The sequence below is a fragment of the Halichoeres trimaculatus genome, unplaced genomic scaffold, assembly GCF_033239565.1.
Source record: "Halichoeres trimaculatus isolate MK-OKI-2021-1 unplaced genomic scaffold, fHalTri1.1 fHalTri1_scaffold_15, whole genome shotgun sequence".
NCBI classification, from domain to species: domain Eukaryota; kingdom Metazoa; phylum Chordata; class Actinopteri; order Labriformes; family Labridae; genus Halichoeres; species Halichoeres trimaculatus.
The window spans coordinates 5,368,784-5,394,192 of record NW_027437193.1 but is presented as its reverse complement, the minus strand read 5'-3'; the positions used below and the strand labels follow the sequence as shown (position 1 = coordinate 5,394,192).

Sequence of the window (25,409 nt, the reverse complement as noted above, 5' to 3'; positions counted from 1 at the left end):
CAGTAATAATGCCATTACAATAATTTATAGTCACTCAAAGACAAAAAAAAATAGTAATAAAAAGCATATGACCAAGCTCCTCTATGGTCCCACAAAGCAAAGCAACCAGAACAAAAGTGAAAAGTCACATGACCAAGTCCGTTTAAGGTTGTACAAAGCAAAGTAACTCCAGGAAAAAAAAAAAAAAGAAAGAAATTACAAAATGTCCTTGAACCTGGAAAAAAATCAAAATATGTCTTTCATTTACTTAAGATGCAATATTGGATTAACTCAGCTCTATGTATAAACTGGATGTAAACTCCCTCGTTACACCTCATGTTTGGTTTATAACACTAAAATGCTAACAGTCATTTATTTATCAGTCGTTAAAAGAAGTTTGTTTTTTTTTCAGCATTATTTCTTTAGTAGGTTTTACAACTTGAGGAGAGACAGAAAATGTCCTTACAGACACCCCAACAGTTAGGCTTCTTCAGACTTAATAGCTCTGTTTTGGTCTCCACCAACTCCAGAGAGAATTTTTTTAGTTTTTTAAAGGTGCATCATGTTTACCAGCTGTCATTAGTTTCACTTGTTTTAACTTATTTAATCCTGTTCAGTTGAATATGAATTAAATCTGTTCATTCAATTCAGAGTAAAGATAGTAAATATTGTTAACTTAATGATTAGATTTATGCTCAACTTCATTCAATTCAGTTTCATTCAATACTGTTTCTCTTCTTTCCATTCTGTTTTCATTTCCTCCATTTCAATTAAATTCATTAGTACTACATTTGAATTTATTCTATTCCATTCAATTCTATCTACTTTTTCCCATTCAAACTCATTCCATTATATTGCATTTGATCAAGTATGTTCTATTCTATTCTATTCTATTTCTATTTCTTCCACTGTATTCCATTTTATTCAGGTTTTTTCATTTTATTCTATTCTATTCTATTCTATTCTATTCTATTCATTAAAATTGCATTCCATTTCTTTGTATTCTATTTAGTTTAGCCCATTCTATTCTTTTCTTTACTATTCTTTTCTATTCCATTCGATATAATCTATCCCATTCTTGTCTGTTATGTGTAACATTGTTATTATATTCCATTCTATTCCTTTTCATTCTATTCTATTTTGTTCTATTCTCTTTGATCCATTCAACTTCACTGTATCAGAGTCAGAAGTTTCCGCAGCTGGTCACCTTTGTGCGAGGCATCTACTTTGTTTGCCGTCTGAAGTTTTCCTGCATTTGTCCCTGACAGAAAAACAACAACAGTTCACTTCAGTGATACAAACAGCATTAAATTTAGCATAAGAAAAAAAAAACATCAGTATTATTAAGTAAAATCATGTCATGTCATCTTTGATGATGTCTTTCTCATTCTCAAAGACTTTTAAAGTTTTAATTTGTTGTTTACGTGTTGAGAGTTTCGGCTACAGGTCATCAGTGTTACTATAAGAGAAATATACATGCTCCTCTTGCTGCAGATGAAATTGAACAAAAAAAAAGAGCTGGAAGTGAGATCGCATGCCAGAAAACCAAAACAATAAGCTGAAACTGCTTCTTAGGATTGTAGGGACTCAGGGTTTTATGATAACTCTGTTTGAGCTCATCACTTGACCCCTTCACTCTGCATTCAGCCTTATCCTTTGTTTATATATTAATACTGATTAATGCGGCTTTAGGAAGCGATGTGATGCCTTTCCTGACCGGTGGAGAGCTTAAAGACGAAGTAGGTCGTTGTCATTGCAACTAAACAGGAGTTTTTTTTTAACGTTTTGTAATGTGCTGCGTGTGACGAATAATTATGCATCCTCTCCTGTCTTCAGCTCTGGAATATAAGGGTCTCTCTCCTGCGTCTGACGAAAAGGAGTTCACTCCAACCTCAGAGAGTGGAGAGCAATCTCTTGACGGATATTGATATCACGATGCAGGGAGGATGTCGTGGTCAGAGTCTGTTTACAAGATGCTCACATCCATCCATCCGCCGGGGGAAGGCCTGACATTGGAGTGACCTCAGAGAGTGCTGCAGTCGGCCTGTCTCACTGCCCAACCTATGGAGCGTGCACACACTGGCAGACGTATATGAACCCTCCAACCCTGCACCGTCACTCACACACACACACACACACATAGACGCAGACTGATGCAAATGCACACGTTCCCAGACACATGTGGGAGACTGATGACTGCAGATGTGCACGCGTGTGCACACAAACACACGTGTGGGCATCGGCGGAGCAGCGCACTCTACTGGATTACTTTAATTCTGTTAGCTTTGATTGGTTTAGGGCTCTTTTGATACATCACTGCAACAGCTCGCCGTGCAGGAGGGGGGGCTTGTGCGTCATTTTCAGGCTGCAAATTGAATTCAAACGGCTTATATTTGGCTGATGAAGCATAAACACATGCTCTATATTTAGACTGTGGAGGTATACTGCAGCCAAAGATTGATCACAGTCATAAAAATATCTTGTAAGGGGTGCACATGCTTAAGATTGCATCCCTGGGTTGCAGAAGCGTGAATTAAATGTGCGTTTGAGACTTCAAGTGTGTGCTGTATTAATTAATTTATCGTTACGGATTACAGCCCAGATTGAGCGCTCATTCATCCAGATCTGGCTAATATAATCTGCCTCTAAACATTTCATAGCGACTTATCTCTCTGAGCTCTGCCGCCGGGTGAGATATTTATTCTGTTGTGTTGGAGTCTTAGCCTCCTCTGTCAGGGCTCAGAAGGGCTTTATCTGCATCCAGCGGTCGTCGCAGCTCCTTTTGTGCTCCGCCCTGCCCCCCTCCCTCCTCCATCCCGCCCCGCTTTCCCCCGCTCACACCACATTTCCTGTTAAATCCCATTACTGGAGCCAGACACTGCTGCTGCTGCTGCTCTCTGCACTGTGTGACGGCCTCTGAGCAGCAGCAGCAGAAATAGGCCGAGTTGAGTACAGATGCTGCTGAAAATACACTCACTGCGTTCCCTTTCTTACTCATCCTCCACCTCCTAAATATTCCGTCCTAGCTTCAGTGGGGATTTTTTTCGTGATGTCACCGTACGATGTCATCCAGAGCTTGTTCCAGAAATGTCAGAGAGGCGTGTCGGAGCGCACAGCGTTCTGCTTTTCCCGTGTGAATGCAGCAGAGCTTCACCGAGCAACACTTCAAACAATCTGCTTCGAATCAGCTGGAGGAAATATTTCCCCTGAGGCCGGCAGTGACAGCAAAGCAGCTTCACAAACACCATGAGGGACACTTAAAACACTTTACTCATTGTTAAGTGAACAAAACAACACACAACTGCTCCAAAATACACAAATCAAACTGGGTTGAGCAGTAAAAATTTCTACCAGACATTGGTATTAACTCAAATAATCCACACATGAAACAAAATCACAACATTCAGGTCCATAAATGATGATTACGTGGAATTAAGTACGATAACACAGGAAAAAAAGTGTTGAACACGCTAACTGAGACTCATCTAATACTTAGTGGAGAAGCCTTTGTTTGCAATCACAGCTTCCAGAAGCTTCTTGTATGTTTGAACTAATGGCCCACACTGCTCAGGTGTGATTTTGGCCCATTCCTCTGCACAGATTGTCTTTAAATCTGGAATATTCTTTGGTGCCCTCTGGTGAACCCTTTTCTTTACTTCTTTCCACAAATGTTCAATTGGATTTAAGTCAGGTGATTGACTAGGCCATTCTAACAGATTGATTTTCTTTTTTTGAAACCATTTGAGAGTCAACTTTGCCGTGTGCTTTGGATCGTTGTCCTGCTGGAAGGTCCAGCCACGTTTCATCTTCATCATCCTGGTGGATGGCAGCAGATTCGCATCAAGAATTTCCCCATACATGGCTCCATTCATTGCTCCGTCAGTTATATGAAGTTTGCCAACACCATGAGATGAGAAACAACCCCATGCCATGATGCTTCCACCTCCAAACTTCACTGTTGGTGTAGTGTTTTTTGGTTGATGTGCAGTGCCATTTCTCCTCCAAACATGGTCTGTAGTATGACAGCCCAAAAGTTCAGTTTTGGTCTCATCTGACCAGACAACATTCTCCCAGTATTCTACAGGCTTGTCAAGATGCTGTTTAGCAAACTTTAAACCAGCTTCAACATGCCTTTTCTCGAGGAATGGAGTTTTGTGGGCTGAGTGTCCATAGAGGCCATGGCAGTGGAGTGCATTGCCTATTGTTTTCTCTGTAACAGTTGTACCTGCTGCCTCCAAGTCTTTCTGGAGCACTTTCATGGTGGTCCTTGGCTCGTTGAGTACTCGTCTGACTATTTTTCTGACTCCCTGGTCAGAAATCTTCAAGGAGCTCCTGTGCGTGGCCTGTTGATGGTAAGGTGGTGCTTCTTCCACTTGCGAATAATGGCCCCAACGGTGCTGACTGGAATATTCAGGTGCTTTGATATAAGTCTGTAACCAGTTCCATTCTGATGCTGAGCAACAATCAGGTTGTGAATGTCTTCAGAGAGCTCTTTGCCTTTACCCATCATGAGGTGTGTGGTATTTAACTGCTTGGTGAAAAAACAACCTTTTTTATAGGACCATCAATTTGCTCTAGCCCAGCTGATGTTGGTTTGAACTAATTGGACCAGGGACAGTCATGAGTCAGTTAAAACAACTCTCCAGCAAAAGTTTTCTGCATGACTTTGTGTTTTTGTAGCGATAAATGATTTTACTGTGGATGTAAAACTTCACCAATGCCTCCAGAAAGTGTTGTTTTATCACCAGCCAAAAGAAGAGACTTAACTGGGCTCTGAGGGGACAAAAAGAAAATATGGAGCAACAAAAACAAATCTTATTTGTTGAGGCTGAAATGACCTCACTCAGACACTCCTGGTTGGTTCAGGGAGGAGAAAGTCTGTGTGTGTCAGTGAGTGCACACAGCACCCGGTTCATTCAGTCCCATCTGGGTAACAACTGTGTAACTACAATCTACTAATCCTGCAGCCTGGCAGAGACCCAGGGGAGCAAGACCAGCAGCACCAGTACTCCAGCCTCCCCGCCTCCTGCATGACTGGCTGCCACTAACCCATGCTAACAGGCCTGTGAGAGCAGAGCATTCAGATGGTGATGAGGAGGGAGGCCTGCGTGTGCTTTTCTGAGTGCAATTGTGTGTTAAAGTGGAAGAAACACAGCCGCGTTAAGAGATGCTGAACAGTTTTCGTTCACACTCGGAGGCAGAGCGGCTCAGGAGGTGACAGTCGTCTCAGTCTGATGCTGGGATGTGGGTCTGAAGACGTGTGAAATCAGGATCTGTGATTCCTTTTTTTAACTCCACACTGCTTTTTGCTTGTGTCTCAATTTTAAACACACGTGAACTGTTTACAGGTCAGGATCTCTGATGTCAGAGGTTGAATGTCAGACAGCGTTGGTCTCTCATGCTCAGAGGGTTTAGTACTCAGCTTAAAGGTACTTCAGCACAGAGAGATGGACCATCTGTTCCAGGGATCAAACCTGTGACCCTGCCCCCTCCAGCATCTCCCATTGCACTGTTTATGTGACCTCTTTGTGTCAGACCCTGATCCTATTGATCCTGTACAGAGTGATTAGGATTGTGGGTATATGAAGGGGAGTGCTGATAGGAACACATCCTCAGGAAATCCCTTTAGCTGTGCAAACACTTTCAGCAGCTTCTTTGGAAATATTTGTTCTCATTCAGTTAAAACACTTTATTTATCCTCGTCAGAGCGATTGGTTTGGAGCAGTGGCACAGAGACGGCTATAGACTCCAGATCCTGAGCTGGGTCCATAAAGTCTGAGCGACTGATGCCCTCAGAGTCTCTGCCGTTTAGCATTTCTGGTGGAAAACAAGAATCTAATTCTGTGTTTTGGTCAGTCATTCACACAGAAACTGTGATAAGAGTGTCTAAAATCATTCTTTGAAGGCACAATCCCATCTGTTGCTGTGTAAATAAGTGGAAACCAATCGCCCCAGTAGATGGACTACTGTGCCTTTAAACTGTCCTTTTGGTTCCTTTTCAGAACTTTTGTTTTGTGTCATTTTTGGCGCCCCCTGTGGACAAACCAAAGTGTAAATAGTAAAGGTGTAATCATATTTGCAATGAACTATTTCAGTATGCAACATTGGGTTTGGTGTACCATGTGTGTGTGTACCATAACAGTTTGGTGCATACTTGTCCTGTTCTTTAAAGAGGGGATATTGTGCTTTTTTTAAGTCTTTTTTTGTCCCACTGGTGACCTTGTAGTGGCTTTACATGACTCAAGGCTTAAAAAAAAAAAACATTTTTTTTCCTACTGGTGTTTAAAAAAAACTTTTTTTAGCCTCCATCTGAAACATCCCGTTAAAGCCCATGTCTCTTAGAGCCTGAAATGTCACGAACCAAAACATAATTAAAAAAAAAAAATCTAATAAAACCCCAAATGTAATAAATTGTCATTTCTGGCAAAAGTTATCAAATTTGGGGTTTTGGGGTTTTAATATTTTTATTTTATTTTATATTTCAGGCTCAGTACGTTTGTTACATTATGGGTTGTTGTTACATTTTGGGCTCTAACAGAGCTCCCTGTTACACAAACCCTCTTCTATCTGACTGACCAGCCCTATGGAGGCCTGTAAGGGGCAGAGCATGGGAGCAAGAGGCCCCTGAAATTTGTCATGAAGCAGTAAGGAGATCTGTATCTTACGATCTTGTGAAAATCTGGTGAAGATCTTGTGCTATTTTTGGAATGGGGTGTTTTGATCAGTTTACAGATGGATTCAGGGATTTCTTCAACACATGAGCATGTACACATTTAATCTAAACATCAGGGATTGTTACTTTACATCCATGTTACAAATATAGGGAAACATAAATACCCCCTCTTTAAAGCAGAATACCCCCTCTTTAAAGCTTTTGCAAACATACGTAACAGTTTCAAGCATGCATTCACAGGGCCAGGCTTCCATTTTCAGTTTTGGAAAAAAGGAGGCAATAACAGCCACACTCATCACAAAACTGCTTCTTTAGCATCAACTTATCAGTTAGCATTGAATAGCGTTATGCTAGAAAAATTAAGAGTGTCTTTTGGGGAAGATATCACTTCTCCAAGAGACAAGATCGACTTATGTTTTGTTACTGTTAAGCAAAACATCCTTGTTTCCACTGACTCTGGCTAAAACTTTCTTCTTCTTTTGCTTTTTAGGACTTTGAGCATTCTTCTTCTTTTGTTATTTAATGTGGTTAGCGAACAGCTTTAAAACTGGCTACATTATATGATACTTGTAATAACTCTCTGATTGCATTGTCGTTTGAATTCTAACACAATGAAAGACTTTTCTGACCCTATTTCTTCCTCTGTAATTTAATCCACAGATTTACAGTCTCCTCTCTTACAGTAATAATAAATTGTAAGCTCTGCTGAAGTCACACGGAGTTAACAGCACTGCATTAAGATGTAAGATAGACGTCAGATTCCTCCGTCTCCTGTTTACAGTGAACAGGGATCCCTGCTTGTGGCGGTCTGGGGTTCTGCGGAGCTTTGCACAAGACGCAGCCTAATCCGCTGTCTCCCCAGAGAGATTAGCCTCGTCACCAGGGCTGGGAATTAAAGCGCGACTGGTGTTTGAGATAGTGACACAGACACAAAGCAAAGACCGGACCAGTAAGAGGGGGAAGGGACGGAGTTTGATCTACACTGTAAATAAATAAGCAGAGTAAACTATGAATGAGTCGTCAAATAAAATCAATTTCAGACTCAGAGAGGATTCCTGGAGCTGAAGTTGACGGTTTGAGCTAATCTGACGTCCAAAATGGAGTTTGACAAGTTAGAATATGGGAGTAAACAAACCTGTTTACATGTCGTTTGAAGGGAAAACAAACACTTAGTGCGGTGATGGGATGAAACGATGTGTCAAAGATTTTCTCTCTGTAAATATCTCCATGTTTATCTGCATTCAGCTCAGAGATGGTTTCTCTCGTAGAGGAGCTTCAAACGACACCGCAAAGGCAACAAGAGGGCAGACAGAAACTCTAAAACACGGTTACGCATTCAAAAACATGTTGATCAAAGAGTAATGAGGAAATACTGATCAGGAAAAACACCTCTGAAGGCAGAACTTCAGACAGACTTTAATCCTGTGATTCCAGGAGTTTTTCAAAACATATTCAGGTCTAACTCAGACTATCGTAGGTGAAATAAGAGGAACAGAGCTCGGCCTGTTGCTGCCATCCCACCGTGTGGTCATGGGCGCTCCCTTCCTGTCACAGAGCCAGAGACTGACTCAAGGTCTGTCTCAGCTCCGGGCAGAACAGGTTCATCCTCACACTTTCCATCCGTCCGGCCATGAATGATTCACTCTGTCCTGCTGCTCTATTTTGGCTGGCAGCGGGGCTCGTACGGTGAAGCGTTTGCTTTTTATAACGTAGAAATGAGGGAGAAGTAAAAGGGAAGCTTTGTGTCCCTGAACGAGCTGACACACACAGGGAAATAATACTCTGTTTGCTAATTTAAGAGGTCTATTTAAGGGGGACTGGATCCACATTTAAGTGACGATTTACATAACACAAAGTCAAACAAACTGTTAGTGGAAATAAAAAGTCTACACCGGTCTCAGGACTGTGTCCAGAGTATTTCTTGCAATTTCTTGCATCTATCCACAATAAGCAAGGCAGGACAAGTCTTTTAACGTAGCACAGGAATAAAACCATTGCGACTTTTAAGGGCTGGATTGGCACATGTTTTCTCTTGGCATAAAAGTTAACACTGCTTTGTGATGGACTTGGTTTGGTACCTCTTCTTTGAGCCTGATAGTGTGAATGTGTCTCTGTCAGCTCCCGGTGTTCCAGTTTAAAGAGTGACCCTGTTAACTGGAGACCTTCAGCTGAACGTGTCAGTGGATATCCAGTTTACAACAGTTGTTCAAACACAGAAGAAGTCCTCAGGAATGGATCCTTGTTCAGTCTTAGATACGCCTCATAATCTTCTCATCAGATCAGGGTTTAATGATGATCTAAAGCTGTGTGAGGAAGATGCATCCAGCTCAAAGTCCTCAATCAACAGAGCTCAAACATGGGTCGATATCAGCCGCCTTCATGAGATTTGGCTTTTCTGTCTCCTTTTATGATGTCATCTTCACTGACGGACCTTCATTGCTGCCCTCTTCTGGTCTGGTGGTGTTTTGCAGTTACTCGTATTTTATCTCCATATGTCACTGTCCTGTTTTTCATCACCTACCCAGGTCTTCTTCCTGTGAATTAGACAAAACAATGAGCCACAGGAACTATTTAGTTCTGGGGAATATTTGAACAGGAACTAATAGTTCAGGGTGCCGACCTCTAGAGATAGGCACTTTTCATACCTCAAACGATACAGTACCAATACCTGGTACCTGGCAATAGGTATCGGAACTCAACAGTTCGAATTTTCTGTACTTCTGTGTGTTTATGTGGTGATCAATTTTATTTGTTTCATAGTTAAATCTCAAAGTTTTTCAATGTAACACATTTTTTTCTGAATATATAAACTTGCAATGCTGTGTTCAAGTTCAGCATGGAAAATCACCTACTATTTCACACTCTTATAGTCACAAGGATGTGTTTAGGTTACGAATAGGTTTGGGTGAGGGCCAATACCAGCCTTTTTTTAAGGTATTGGTCCTCGTGAAGGCTGCAGATACCAGCAGCAGATACTCTAGGCCAGGGATCTCAAACCCGTGCCAGTTTTCTTTCCAACCAAAAACTCCACCAGCTGATTTCACCGATTATCTCCCCTCCAAGCAGAAAGAAGGGACTAATCGGTGAAATCAGCTGGTGGAGTTTTTGGTTGGAAAGAAAACCTGCAGCAACTTGGCTGTCCATGGCACGAGTTTGAGATTCCTGCTCTAGGCAAAAAACATCTTACGTCGAGCAAGTCCTCCTCACCACTAGATGCTGCTAATTGCTGCGGTTTAACACCACGGGAAATGTGCGCCAGGTCCTGTTCAGACAACATAAATGAACCAGGGAGTTTACTGTTAAACTGTTTTATTTTGCACTTTAGTTTACTTTGAAAAATACTTTAACTCTGACAGTTATAAGTTTTATTGTGCTCTTTCAATATTGTTTTTTAAAATATTTATCAAAGAAATCCTAAACTCAGAGTTGTTTTGTGTTTTATTGTGGACTTACTGTCAGAGTGACTGTGCTGTCTTTGATCAAAATGATCTGTCACTGTTAATTGAAATTTATGTTTCAAAAGTACTAGTAGTATTGGTACTTGGTATCAGTGGGTAGTGGTATTGAACATCCCTAGTTACGACACATGGTACCATTTGATTTTTCGTGAATTCAGTTGGTAACTATAAAAGTACCTATTTCAGTACCCATCCCTATAGGCCACAGATCTGGATTTTTGTGATCCACTGCCTTGGCTTGGGTAAGGACCTTAAGATAAAGACAGGGACTAGTTTCTCCAGACCCTGCTGACTTAAAACATGAAAAACAGGCTACAAGCTGACTTTTATTCATCATCACAAAAACAGTTATTTAAACACAGCTTCTGATTCATAACTAATCGACAGTTGATGCCTTCACATAGGGTGGTGTTCACAGTGTTCGAGGAGTGACCAAATGAACGCCCTCATCTTAGGGTATTCACTACATAACCGGAGTATAATTCGTGGAAAGCTCTGAGTCCATGTTTGACGACTTTCCAGAAAATTGTGTCATGAGGGGGCTGGGGCCTTTAGCACAAATAAATATAAATAATAATTCTTTAGTGAATTTCCTCGTGAAAGTGGACAACAATTGAAGTGGATGTTGCTGTTGCCTCAAAATCCTGTTCTTAACATCTTCTTTGATCTGAATGCCGTGACTTTAAGGAACAACCACACAGTTTGTTTGCATGTGGTGTGAAAACCACGAGGAGGCCTTTTCTAGTGTTGAACTCTAAGAGAGCTCTCTGCCAGCAGAGGTTAAATACTTCAGTACAGATATATAATCTATAAACTCTCAGATCTACGTCTGAGGGGATAGAAAAGCTTCTCGTCTTCAGTCCTTTGAACTGAACTCCTTCTCCGTCACTCCCTCCAGCCCCTCAGCTCTGAGGCTTTGCAGATTTCCCTGTATCATGTAAACTGCAGCAGGAGTACATCCTGAAATATGATTACGACCCAGAGATTTATTAATATCAAGTTCTGCTTCCTAGAAAGGAGCTCGGCTTAACTGATCACCAGAACCTTTAAATAACCGTGCCGTGGGACGCAATCTGTTCCTGGAAAAAGGTTCCTGTTTGACAGGGGATTTCTTCCCTTTCCTCCTCTTCTTTTCTTTCTTCTCCTGTCTTCATTTCCTCTCCCTTCTGCTTCACTTTGACCCTGTCTCATTCTGCAGAGCGGCGGTGGGAGGAGGCATACACACTTGATAAAAATGAATGATTTTATTGGAGGATAAGGCTAAGCTGGTGTGCAGAAGGGCCTGTTTTATCCGGGCTTTGCGTGCGATGTGTAGTATTAGCTACAGGACAGATTTCCCTGCTGGACGGGCAGATGCCCCCCAATCCACCCCGCCCCGCCCCTCCCTGCCCCGCCCACATCGCTGTGGAAACACCATGTGTCACTGACTCTGAGCTGGGATAAGACGTCTGTCACACTGAGCTCTGAATGGGATCCGGGCATCATACTTTAAAGTCATGTGGAACATCCTCATCATCTGTCCTCTGCGTTTTTTTTCATTAACGCTCATCAGATTGAAGAATCTCAGCGTGTAGAGTCCGTTCATTCACTCCCTAGTTCTGACAGATGTCTGTGTGTGATACAGGCTATTACCACGTCTGTCATGTGATCCTCCGTCTGCATTAGAGTAAATACTTCCTCATTAGTCTCAGCTCTGACCCGATGATGGAAATGTTACGTAAGACGTGCACATAGATTAATGTCCTTCATTTGGCTCCACGTTAGCTAACACATTAACTCACTGCACCGGTGTTATGAGGAAACCATCATCCCTGTGACCTTCAGTCAGTGCACATGTGTGTAAACACTGGAAATACTAATAAAGATCTTCATTATTAAAGCTTCTTCACTGCTTTTATTAATGTGGTGTTTGTTTTTGTGTTTTGCAGACGGCACTGAGGAGACGAGGAAGCAGAGAGACGTTTAAAGACAAGAAGTCCACGAGTCAGGTAAGAAAACTTTGAGTTACGATCAAGTTCTGGTTTCTAAACTTCACTGAAATGTTAATACCTCTGGGTTGGGCCTGGAGGTTTATTTTTTTATTTCATTTCATCTAACCTTAATTTAACCAGGTTGGTCCCATTGAGATTAAAAACCTCTTTTTCTATGGAGACCTGGGCGTGACAGCTAGCACAATAAAGAAAGCACAGTCAATAAAGTTAAGGAGACATTTACACAACAATTTTGGGATGAAACGCAAAAGTATTGTTGCGTTTCGGCCTCTCGTTTCCACTGGAACAGCATTTTAGTCAAACTAAAACACCAATTTTTGAAAACTGCCTTATGAGTGGATTTTTTTTTTAAGACGCCATTGACTGTATAACTAACAGATGTAGTCTCCCCGATGTCACCCCTCTGTTACTGTAATGGATATTTGAAGCAGATCGGCTCAAGCGGCTATATTGGAAGTGGCAGGGACTTTGAGTAGGGATGGGTACCAAATTAGGTACTTTTAAAGGTATCGACCGAATTCTGTCAAAAGTACCGGGTATCGATTCACATAAAATCAAAAGGTACCATGTTGAGGTACCTAAACGCATCCTTGTGGCTGAGAGGGAGTGGAAGAGTAGGTCATTTTCTATGCTGGACATGAACACAGCATTGCAAGGTTATATACTGAGAAATAAATATGTTAAATTGAAAAAAAAAAAAGAGATTTTACTTATTCTTTCATTCATTTTCTGAACCGCTCATCCTGTTCAGGGTCGCGGGTGGCTGGAGCCTATCACAGCTGTCAATGGGCGAGAGGCAGGAAACACCCTGGACTGGTCGCCAGTCAATCACAGGGCTGACAAAGAGACATACACTCACACCTACAGACAATTAAGAGTGTTCAATTAACCTGATGAGCATGTTTCTGGACTGTGGGAGGAAGCCAGAGACCCTGGAGAGAACCCACACATGCACGGGGAGAACATGCAAACTCCTCACAGAAAGGCCCACAGGCAAAGCTGGGACTGGAACCGGTGACCTTCTTGCTGTGAGGCTGCAGCGCTAACTGTTGCGCCACCATGCAGTCCATTGAGATTTTGTTATTGAACAAATTAGTATTTATTACCACATTAACACAAAAAGTACCGGAAATTGGTACCATTGAGTACTGATTGCCAGGTACCAGGTATCAGTACCGTATCGTTTCAAATGTGACAGGTACCCATCCCTAGCTTTGAGTACAGCTATCCCTATAGCCTTGTCGGTCATGTGAGCTGAGCTGTGCCCCTGATTTGGCGAGCTCGCGATCTTAATATCCTCTGAACGGCCGAGTTAGAAAAACATTCACACCTCTACAGTGTGTGCTAATAGTGAAATAAGTGATTCAGACACGAGACGTTTTTTTGAACCAGGCTGTAAATAGGTTAATTTCTGCTTTAAAAACAGCTTTTTTGGCTTGGTGTGTATGTGACTTCTGGTACTTCCTGTACTTCCGGAGCCAGGCTCAAGCGGACACTCAAGAAACAGCAGATTTTAGCACTTCAGCATTGTCTCATATTCTTAGACCGGAGGTTACCGCTTGTGAAACGCTGCTGCCACTATTGCTGTGTAAACAGTAAGCCAGCATTTTCAGTGGAAACGCTGACATTAGTTCTGCCTTGTGCATGCACATCCAACAGTATAAAAGCATCTTTATTACGATTATTGCAGACTACCGTGTTGAGCTTGTGCTGCTGAATCTGCTGAATCTGCTTGCTGACTGTCTGCCCTTTTTGTTCCCCCACTGCCCACTGCCCTGTCCACCCTTAATAAAGATAAAAAATCCCAAAAGTTTGTCTTAAGATCCAGGAAAATGCCTTCCTCAAGGCATGGCAGGATAAGGGCCTGTGTCCACAAATGGCATCTTCCATTCTAGGTTGACGGTTTTCAGCTCTTCTGTTTCCCTCAGTTGTCCAGCTTCAGTCAGATTGAATTTCCCTGAGGCTGAGTGTCTCAGACAGGGTCAGGACATCACAGCCCTTTGTTAGATCTTTGTTTCAGGCTGTATTGTCTTTGTAATTGAAGTTTCCTCGTCTCTATCTCCCCTTTAGGAGGACAGTGCAGACCTCAGGTGTCAGCTCCAGTTTCTGAAGGAGGAGTCCAGCCTGATGAGAAAAAAGATGGCGAAGCTCGGCCGTGAGAAGGACGAACTGGAGCAGGAGCTGCAGAAGTACAAGTCCGTCTACGGGGACGTGGACAGTCCTCTCCCGCTGTCTGAGTGCGCCGGGGGTGGCCCTCACACCACACGGGAGGCCGAGCTGCGGTTACGGCTCAAGCTGGTGGAAGAGGAGGCCAACATCCTGGGCAGGAAGATCGTGGAGCTGGAGGTGGAGAACCGCAGCCTGAGGGCGGAGAATGAGGACATCCGCTGTCAGTACGAGAGGGACTGCTTCGGGAGGGAACCCTTCTCCAGCATGCCGTCTTCGCCGTACGGAGGGGACGCGCTGGAGTCGGCGAGTGAGCTGCGGCGGCACCTTCAATTCGTGGAGGAGGAAGCAGAGCTGCTGCGGCGCTCCATCTCAGAGATCGAGGACCATAACAGGCAGCTGACGTCTGAGCTAAACCGCTTCAAGTTTGGGCCGAGCGGCAGCAGCTCCGGACCCGAGGAGGGAAGTGAGGCGGGGTTGTTCAAACCCGGAGGGAATGGGAACGGCTCCAGCAGCGGGATGATGATGGAGGAGCTGAAATCCGCCCGGCTGCAGATCAACGAGCTGAGCGGGAAGGTGATGAAGCTGCAGTACGAGAACAGGGTCCTCATGTCCAACGTGCAGCGCTGTGACCTGGCTGCCCACCTGGGCCTGCGGACAGGAAGTCCTAGAGACAGCGACGCGGATAGTGATGCAGGCCGGAGAGAAGCGGCGGATGAAGAAGAGGCAGGTCGACTTCTTCTCCTCCATCCCAAGAGGGAAGGTCCGATCGGCGGCGAGAGTGACTCTGAAGACCTCTTCGAGAAAACAACAACCACCTCAGGGTTCGGAAGTATTAAACCTTCAGACGGCAGCGAGTTGAGCGCCACCGAGCTGGCCAACCGCAGGAGGGAAGAGCGGGAATCGTTCACCAACGTGAAACGTGAGGCGGATCGACTCGGGAAGACAGTGGACCGCCTCATCACGGACACGGACAGTCTGATCTTTGAAGGCCGGCTGCTGGTGACGACAGGCGAGAGCCTGGAAGGAGGGGAGGCATCGGGAAGCAAACCGGACACTCAAGTCTTGGACACCATCAACACCCGGATGAAGGCTTTCCGCACTGAGCTGCACATCTTCATGGAGAAGCTGGACCACGTTGGAGAGGGGCTCAGAGAAAGAACTGATGATCTGTCGCCGATGCCAAACCTCACAGAGTCCAGCAGCTTCCTGTCCACCGTCACCTCCATGTCCCGGGACTCCCCCATCGGCACCTTCGGACGGGACCTGGTGACGGACTTCCAGGTAAGATTAGTGGATCTTGTTGCCTTTCTTTTCAAGGTTACATTTCCCAGAACATTTCTGTGTTTTCTTTCTGCGGCTGCTTTGTTCTCTCTACAAAACAACACAGAGGAATCAGCTTTGTAGTTTCCTGCAGCCTCCGCAAACAAGACGTAGAGTAACTCAAACACCACAGGTTTAATTTCAGGAGAAAGACTCTGAAATGGCTTCAGCAGGAGACAAATTGTTCGTTTGCAAAGTTATGTAAAGCAGCCAGCAGCATCCTCATGTGTGAGATGATGCAAACCCACCGGTGTACTTAAGTCTGATGAAACCCTCGATGTGCATCATTTGTTGAACATTTAAAGTCACAATCAACCAAATGAGATCCTGAGTCAGCGCTGTGAGCTCTAATTAACGACACAAAGCAGCGGCGTTCATCTCAGGCAGAACACACACTGTCCACAGCCTCCTCCGTCAGCGGGAATCTAATTAAGCTTTAAGGATAGGTTCGGATTTTTCAAGTCCATCTTTATTCAATATTCAAACGGCCGTTCATACTTTGAGTGATTTACAGGTCGCTGTGATCACTTCCTCTCCCTGTAATGACAGCTTTGTGACTCGGATGGAAGAATTAAAGGAGAAAATTGCTTCGTGGGTGATGTAGCCGACAGGGTTTGACAAAGAGAAGAAGGTCTGAGTAACGGGCGGTCACAGCAGCTCCCTTACAGACGTTTAGTCTTTGTTCAGTTTAATAACAGTGATTAAAAGTCTAAAGTCAGGGATAGACTGAAGCTGGATAGAGTTTATTTCAGGCTTCAGGGGTTTTTAGTTTGCCAAATTAAACACACATCTTCTAAAAGTTTGTTCCAGTTTTGAGTTTAGCCAGTTTAGCATCGTGTTTTAGTCATTATCAAATGAAATTGCAAACAATCTGACATATTTTGCTATTTTCTAACTCGTCAAACACTTAAAGGTCCCATATTCTGCTCCTTTTCTGCAGTTTAATACGGATCATTGATGTCATCATGAAATGGTAGTAACATGTTTTGGTCCAAAAAGCCAATAAATCAAGCACAGCAGCATTGTTTCCAGGCTCTCATAGCCCCTCTGTTCAGAACGCTCTGATTTAGTGGGCGTGGCCTTCATATGTAAATGAGCCACAGCTGATACCACCCCGCTCTTCCACGTCACTGAGAGCGGCGCCACGAGCTCCGAGTGCATAATGTTTAGAAAACAGCGAAGCTCGTTTACCATAACATTACAGGCTAAAACAACAGGCTAACCACAGCTAAAGTTAGCATCCTGAAGCTAACACAGAGACAGGGAGGACACTGAGGAAAAGCTCGTACATCTGCTCCACAGCACACAGTATTTAAAATACTCACATTTCCAGGATCCGAGGTTTGTTGGTGGATGGTTGGTAATGCGCCTGGATTCAGGACCAGTCTATTGGCTAGCCCTCTGTTGTACTGTCAAAAGTTGGAAAAGCAGTCGGCCGTGAAGTGACTAGCACACACATGAACAGTTTTACTGAGTGTAGCTGGCACATTTCCCTCATAAATGAACTCTAGCCACTTAGTCTTGTCTTCTTCTGAGATGGGAAGCTTGGGCATGGAACTATGTGGCTGTTTACAGCCAAAAACAGAGCAGTGATGGCTCTTCAAACTTTGGCATTCTCCTCCCGCTGCTGGAGAAATCGCTCCAGATGTCGACAAATCCCCAAAATTCAACAGCTTGTTTTAGGTCACGATTTTACATTCACAAGCACTACTAAGTACAGGTTTTGTCATTAAATATCACATTTTGTGGGCTAGGAGGAAAGACAAAGACCCACAAATTTCACTAAAAGACTTAATAAAGTGATTTTTGCATAATATGGGACCTTTAAATAACATGAAATACGACACTTTAATGGACTTATCAGGTGAATGTGGCTTATATTAAGTCTAAAAAGACATTTTCTACTGAAACTTAGACAAAGTCACTTGATAAGATTTCAGTTTTTTGTGTTGTATGTTATGATACGATCTGATGTGATGTGATGCGATATTAAACACCACTTCATTATTCCTGCAGGGAAACTTTTCTTTGACTCTCTGCTCATGTTTTTCTGCCTTTACAGAATAATTCATAGTTTTTGATATTTGATCCCAGCTGTCACAGGCATCTTTGTAGACATTCGATGCTGAGTCTCAGGCTGTATGGGAGCTATGTGATACAGCTGTGAGCATCAGAATGCACTCATCATGTATCACTGTAACTTCTGGCATGAGCAGCTTATGTTGCATAAGCGTTTCTGTGATACTGCTTTATCCTCTACTTTGGGCTTTTCCAGGTATTGTTTTTGTTTTTTTTCTTATTGTTTGAAGCAGATATTGGGTTTTAGAGGCCAGGTCGGTGACTTTTAGCGAGAGGATGAGACCAAAGTGAGACAGGCTTGAAAAATCCGAACCAATCCTTAAAAGATTCAGGAGCGAGCAGATTCTCAGAGACCTCCAGAGACAGTGACATGAGCCACCCAGCTCAACCACACTGGCCCCACTGCCACAACCAACACCACCCCCTCCCCCCCAGACCTCCTCCACCACCATCGCTTCTGCTGCAGCGGCTCACATCTGCATCTCCATGCACATCCTCACCCTGCCTGCCTCCACCCCCTGCACTCTCTGTCTGCAGCCAGGGCCCAGAGAGGCTGCTGGGAGGTTGCTTGGTGTGAATGGGACTGGAGAGGTTGTGGCAGCTTCTTCCATCTGGCTCTGCTCACAGTGAACTCGTGCATGATGAAGTTCAGTAAATATTTTCCTCTCTGCAGCTCTGCTACACCATGCTTTCATCCGTATGACTCATTATGACCCATAAACGGTGGAGCTGTTATGTTTGTACAACATATCATCACACACACACACACACACACAGGACTGATCCTCTAGTGTTGCACAGGAGATGAATTATAAAATGTGTTTAAAATAACCTCTGTGTGATGAAGACGAGTGTAACCAGAGCTGCATGGTGCTGTGTGGAAGACCCTCGCTGGCTGCTTCGCTTCCTGCTTTGTCTCCTCGTTTTATTGCAGCTCAGTCAACACGTCCACATCCCCCCCGTGCTTCCCCAAAGCAGGTTCATTATCTGTGCTCTGCATGATCCAGCAGACATCTTGAATAAAACAAACCGCTGCTCAAACATCTCCCCTGTAATCTGCTCTGTAGAGAAAAGTGAAGCTGGCTCCGTGCTTGTGTTTCTGCTTTGCTTCGAGGACTCGCTGCAGAGTCCCAGGGAGGCTGGGTGGTTTTGGTCAAAGCTAACAAAGCACTAACAACCCAAAGCTGATCAAAACAAATAGCCTTTTTCTTGGTTTAAGGATGTTTAATGTCACAGGTTGCTGCAGCAGTGAAGAGTAGGATTAACAGGAAATGCATCTACAGGCAGTTTACCATGTTATATAAAACCAACATATACGACCAGAGGAGCATTCACCAGAGCACAAAATGCACTTTTACAAATTAAATCCTGAAGTTACTTTTTTTCATACAAAAAAAAAATCATCATGAAGTTTTAATTTCTTTGAAATAGTTTTGTTAAAGTATGACCTCTTATAAAACGGCTGCAGCGGTTCCCAAAGTGGAGGCTGCGAAACACCTTTCAAGATCCAAAATCTATTCACACTTTCATATTTTTCCTCCATTATTGTAAAAACTTCAACAAAACAGGGGTCAAATTTGATTTGATAGAATCCATACAAACAGAAAATGCTTGATCTGTTTTCAACTTTCCTTTGTTGACGAGTCCTCAGGTCCAGGATAACGACAGTATCAGTGGAGGCAGATTAATAAAGGAAATATAATACCTGCACAAACTAAGTTCAATTTCTTACCAATTGGCTAAATTAAGTATCTTAGATATTTCATTTTAATATGTATGAGTAAAAAATAGTGGTGGCCTTCTGCAACTTAAGCCCAAGTCTTTCCTTTGAACTGCTGAAATCAGCTAAATGAGGTCTGAACTTGAAGCAGCCATTGTTTTCAATATTCCTCTTTATGAGGAAAATGACCTAAATCTTCTTAAGATGGCGCTATACCATGGTATATGGAGCATAAGGATTTGGGGGTATATTAAAAGACAATTCCCCAAAATAAATGAAGCCTTCAAAGTATGCCAAGTGTTCAGATAATTTCAGCCACTGCTGTAAATATAACAATGTTGTCTTCACACGAAGTGAGTTACATGTAAGATCAATGTAAAGACGCAAGAAGGAGCTGGTTCTTGTTGGGTGTCTGAACTCACATGAATTCATCATGCCATGATAGCTGGCAAATATCAGACAAATTAATTAAACTGTGAGCAGCTCCCTGAGCTCGGAGACTTTAACATTTTTTTATGGGAACAGGAATAAAAAAGAGCTCACTTTGAGGGAATCATCTGGTTAGTTATAAACAAGAGGCGAGATCTGGTCTAAAAACTGCGGGCTAACTCAGCAGGTAAGATGTAAAAGTTGTCACTTGATTGACAGATTTGACTTAAAGCCCGCCTCTTGAGTCAGCAATTCCAACGCAAGGCTTCAAAACTCTGTATCGGCAACAGATGGGTGATGTCACAGACAGACATTTTTTTTTAACCATCTACTGTTGTTCAGCTATAAGTCGTACTAGCAAGTTAGCACAGCCAGCTTTACCTCATAATAGATAATGCTAAAGTGGCGTCTTAAGAAAGGCCATCTAACATTTCAGCAATCAAAAATGATGCCACTTGTAGGTGTGAATTAGGCAAGAAAAAAAAAAAAGTTTGTTAGCATACAGATTGATCTCATCTGGTGTGAACGTGACATAAACATGGCAGACTTGCAAAAACTGAAATCTTATCAAGTGTTTTTGTCTTATTTTGAGTAAAAATTGTCTTTTTACACTTAATATGAGCCACACTCACCTGGCTAGTCCAGAAACTTGTCTTATTTCAAGTTATTTAAAGACAAAAATGAGGTCTGAATTGGTTGCAATAAGTAAAAAAAAAAAAAAAAATCTGCCCATGAAGGAAGAGAAATTTGCTAGAAAATTTGCTTGAAACTAGGGTAATGTCTTAAGTAGGGATAGACCGATTATTAGCCAGGCCGATTATCGGGGCAGATATGTGGCATTTTGAGGCATATCAGCCTTTTTTTTATCTTACAGCCGATAAGAAACAAATTTAAAACTGTGTCGTTGCAGCTCTGATGCAGCCGCTCTGCTGTCTGCAGTCGCTACTCAGTCCCCAGCACTGTCCCACCCACAGCACCATCTGATTGGTTACAAGCAGAGCCATGGGTTGGGTATCAGCCAATCAGCAGTGCAGTTATTACAATTATTGCAGTTACATTGAAATTTTGGGAAACTTTATTTACTGTAGAAAACTTCAGCTATTTATTTTAAAGTTTTAATTTAACTTTATGAAACATGCTGCTGAGCCTGGGAGCTGTTTAATAAACTCATGCTTGAAGGTTTTTGAATGAAGTTAAGTGTTGGAGTTTGTATTGTTCAAAATTTTGACATCAATATTTTCACTTTGACTGGGAATTAATATCAGCTTCAAATAACTGTTATCGGCCTCCTTGACTACAAATAATCGGTTTCGGCCTGGAAAAATCCATATCGGTCTGGCTCTAGTCTTATTACAAGTAATTTTCTCTTGCTCCATTGGCAGATTTTTTTTACTTGTTTCAGGGAATTTGGACCTAATTTTTGTCTTTAAATAACTTGAAATAAGTCATTTTTCTGGACTGGTCAAGTAAATGTAGCTCAGATTAAGTCCAAAAAGACATTTTCTACTCAAAATAAGACAAAATCACTGGATAAGATTTCAGTTTTTTTGCGGTGTATTTCCTCAGAAGAAAGATTTTAGCATTTAGCATCCAAAAAGTGGGAAAAAGTTTGTTTTATTTGTGCTCTGCTCTAACTAAAACAGATAGTTGTGTTTACAGTGGTTTTGTAGTCACAACAATGAGTCTGGTTTTTTTTCCTTTGGTGAATGCTCCCTCCTCCTGTAGCTACAACAACCACTAACACCTGCTGCTCTAAAGTTCACCTGAAGCCTTTTGCTGTGTAAAAAATGCTGTAAAGTGTGAGAACAATGTGCATCGTGCAGCCTTAGCCGACTCCACCGCACACGGCTGTGCCCGGGCATGTGTTTTAAACCTTTAGCGTTGCTAGCTCTGGCTCTGCAGTTTGCCGTGGTATCTCTCAGCTGTTGGTTTGGACTCATGTATCCCTCATTGCATGCGCTTCATAACAAGTGTTTTGCATTCTTTTCCCCCCCGACTCCCTCTCTTTGTTCCTCTTTGTGTTCCCGCCAGATGTTTCAGCCCATGATTTTGTTCATCCTCATTCTCGTTCTCTTCTCATCTCTCTCATACGCCGTCACCTTTAAGTTGGTCTTTCTCTTTGCGCTTTTCTTCGTACTCTAGTCCGTTTGTTCTTCTCCTCACCGTGTAGTCTGTTAGTTAATTTCCCCCTCTGCTTATATTCTTTACCCATCTTCTGTTTTTTTTTTTCCGTTTGTTTTCCCCGCCCGCTTTCTTCCCGTGTCCCCCCTCACCCCGTTTGTTGTGTCTGTTTTGTCCACGATCCACCTCACACATCTCCCCCCAACCACCACCACCACACCACCACTTCCTGCACCCCTGTATCCTGCACCCCATCACCCCCCAAACCCTCACACCCATCACCCCCTCCCGCCCCCTCCCCCTTCCCCTCTCCCCCACCCCACGTCACTCACAGTCCGGTCAGAGGGATGAGCTGGAGTGGCGTCTAGGACAGGAGCGAGGCGTGGAGCCCCAGAGCCAGGCCCAGAGCAGGGGAGCCCCGGGACTCACTAGGTACCACAGGCCCCTGGCTTTGAGAGCAGAGGTCAGTGCCTCCTCCCTCCCTCCTCCATCTCCCTTCCACCTGTGGGACTGAGCTGACACTGGCTCGACTACGAGCCTCAAACACGGGCTGGACTCTCCTTTCCAATCCTTTAAAAATCTGTGACACTAATCTGGTTTCTCTTTGACGAACAGCCCTTTTTTCTCATCGTCAGCTGCTGTGAGCTCTTTAAAACCACCCAAAGCATGCTCTTTTATCTCAACTTTTGCACAATAAGACAAATAAATCAAACATTTAATATATCCTGCTTCTGCAGAATATGAGAGTCATTATTCGCAATTAAAAGAAAGGATGCTTTGGGTGCTTGAGTGTTTGGTTTTTGGAGAGTCTCTTTGCGCGAGAAGCAGCTCACGATGAGAAAACACAATGAGGCTTAAGGATCACAGGCAAAGTCAGAGGAGTTTGAGTACATTTGGGAGTCTCCAAATTATTTCTCAAGTGTTTTTGGCTCAGTGTGCAAAAAAAACTTTAATCGAAACGATCCAAATTTTCCAAATGCCACTCAGTCCAGCATGTCTGCTGACACTCCACACTCATTTTTTGATGCTCAACACGACTTCACTTCATTCACTCTTTCTACTTTCACACTAAATATCCACTCCTACAGCCACTGATCTTTATTTTCTCTTCTGTTTTTTTATTGGTTGATCATTTCTTTATGCTTTTTGAAGTTCTTGCTATGTGGCCCCCGGACATTTTTGTGATTGATTTGTTTACTCCTTTGAAGAAGTTTAGAAGTAAATCTCTTTTATTGCATCATATTTCTTACGTTTCTTTATGTTGCACAGATAGCAGCTCATGTCTTTCTGACTCAGAAAGTCGAGCGCTAACGCTGCAGCAGCAGGTTTGTTGGAGCCGTTCAGTGACTCGGCTCTTCGCTGTGATTCATAATCGCTGCCTCATGCTCGTGCTCACAGAGAAGCCGTTATGTAACGCAGGGAGCTGGCAGCGCCGATGTGACACATTACTATTACAGTTACAGTTATTCATTTCTTTGTGTCCCCGTGCTCTCTGCTGCAGTCTAATCTGAGAGAGCGAATGAGTGAATGAATGAATGGATGGGGGGGAAAGCAGCTTGGATATGGCGGGATTAGCGCTGCACTGAAGGCCTGGGTGATTTGCGTTTGACATTGGGCTGACAGGGAGGTGATCCAGGGTCTGGTACACACAGAGCAGCTCAATTTACTGTTAGAGTGTGCATCCAGAAATCGCCTTAAAAACAGGAAGTGATGTGAGAGGAGTCATTACATTCAAACCATAACATTAGCATCTCATCCCCCTTTGAGCATTTTATCTTTTTTATCTCTTCTGGACACATGAAGAAAGAATAAAAGTTGTTGCACTACACCGCCAGACCAGTAGAGGGCAACAATGAAGGCTGTTGTTAAGTGTATCTCTGCAGTTAGCCTGTTAGCATGGAGGAGATTCAGCCTGTGCTGGTTTTAATCGTGTTTTGTTTCACTGCAGATGGATTTGTTGAGAAGACTTTGGAGAGACAAACTCTAGCTGTTGAAAAATCCAGTTTTGAGGGCAAACGCTAGACAATCTCTGCTGTTTAAAGAGCAAAGACAGAGAAGATCAACTTGTGTTTTGGTTTAGGAGACTTTAAGATGAATGCATCCTTCTAAAACGTCTTTAGATCTTCATTAAATACTTTCCTGATAAGGACAATTTGATACAAATACAGTGGTGCCTTGACTTACACTGCAAAAAACTGAATCTTATCAAGCAATTTTGTCTTATTTTCAGTAGAAAATGTCTTTTTAGGCTTCATATGAGCCATATTCACCTGACCAGTCCAGAAAAATGTCTTATTTCAAGTTATTAAAGAAAAAAACGAGGTCTGAATTGCTTGAAACAAGTTAAAAAAATCTGCCAATGGATCAAAAGAAAAGTAACTTGTATTAAGACATTTTTCTAGTTTCAAGCAAATCTTTAGTACATTTTTCTTTTTCCGTTGGCAATTTTTTTTCAACTGTTACAAGCAATTCAGACCTCATTTTTGTCTTTAAATAATTTCTAATAAGACATTTTTCTGGACTGATATGTTGAATGTGGCTCAAATCAAGTGTCCTATGACAATTCCTCATTAAATTAGTCAGAAACACTTGATAAGATTTCATATTTTTTGCAGTGTATGAGTTGAATCCGTTTCATGATGGTGCTGGTAACTCAAATTACTTACATGTCAAATTAATTTTCCCCATTGAAATGAATTGAAATTCCGTTCAGTTGCTCTGGGCCTCCAAAAAACACAGCAACTCTTTTTGTTACATGTTTTTAAACAATAAAAATATATCATTTAATAAGGAATACTGTATACAAACACAATACTACAGAATGTACTGCAGTAAACTGGTTTTATTAGGTATAATGATCAGAATTTATCTTGGAGGTGAAGTAGAAAGGCCAAACTGAATTGCTGAATCTGATTGGCTGATTTTTTTTTTTCCCCTTTTCTTCACTTTATCTGCAGGTTTTTTTTCATAAACACCTGTCCACTCAGCTCTGTTTCATCCTTCCTATGAGTTTGGCAAGTGTCATAGCACACACCCAGTTGCAACTTTTTCTGGGAATTTCTTTTGAAAAAGTCTAAAACTTTTGCAAAATAACTGAAAGCACAAATGCGAGCACAACACTGATGCTTCCATAGTGAGCTAATCGTTTACAGTGAATGAGTGAGACACGGGATGCTGGGCTAATGTAGCAGTGTTAGTTCTGGCATTCACTGTGCCAGAAATCAGGCATCTGAGGTGAAGTTTAGCTCCCAACTCAAAGCCAAAAAAAAACATCAGTCGGGACACTCATGAGTCAAGATACCACTGTATATCCAAAACTTAACGCTGATGCATTTCTGGGGATGTCTCCAGTTTACAGGGTCACTTTTTAAACTGGAACACCGGGAGCTGACAAAGACACATTCACACTATCAGGCTCAAAGAAGACCAGTGTTCAGGAGGTACTAAACCAGGTCCATCACAGCTAGAGG

The 25,409-nt window shown here is 42.7% G+C and overlaps 1 protein-coding gene across 5 annotated transcripts in view; it reads left to right on the top strand.

Moving 5' to 3' along the window:
* Window positions 1-25,409, top strand: part of mtcl1 (microtubule crosslinking factor 1) — a 95,955-nt gene that overhangs the window by 34,610 nt on the left and 35,936 nt on the right. For 4 of the 5 annotated variants that reach the window (XR_012599652.1, XM_074689349.1, XM_074689348.1 and 1 more), the window contains exons 4-6: window positions 12,039-12,098; window positions 14,172-15,551; window positions 22,274-22,402. Coding sequence is in view for 4 of the 5 variants with exons in the window: in XM_074689349.1 (XP_074545450.1) it covers window positions 12,039-12,098; window positions 14,172-15,551; window positions 22,274-22,402 (1,569 nt within the window). In the remaining variant the exon portion in view is untranslated. The remainder of the gene's footprint in view (window positions 1-12,038; window positions 12,099-14,171; window positions 15,552-22,273; window positions 22,403-25,409) is intronic. The other variant, XM_074689350.1, reaches the window with a different exon arrangement.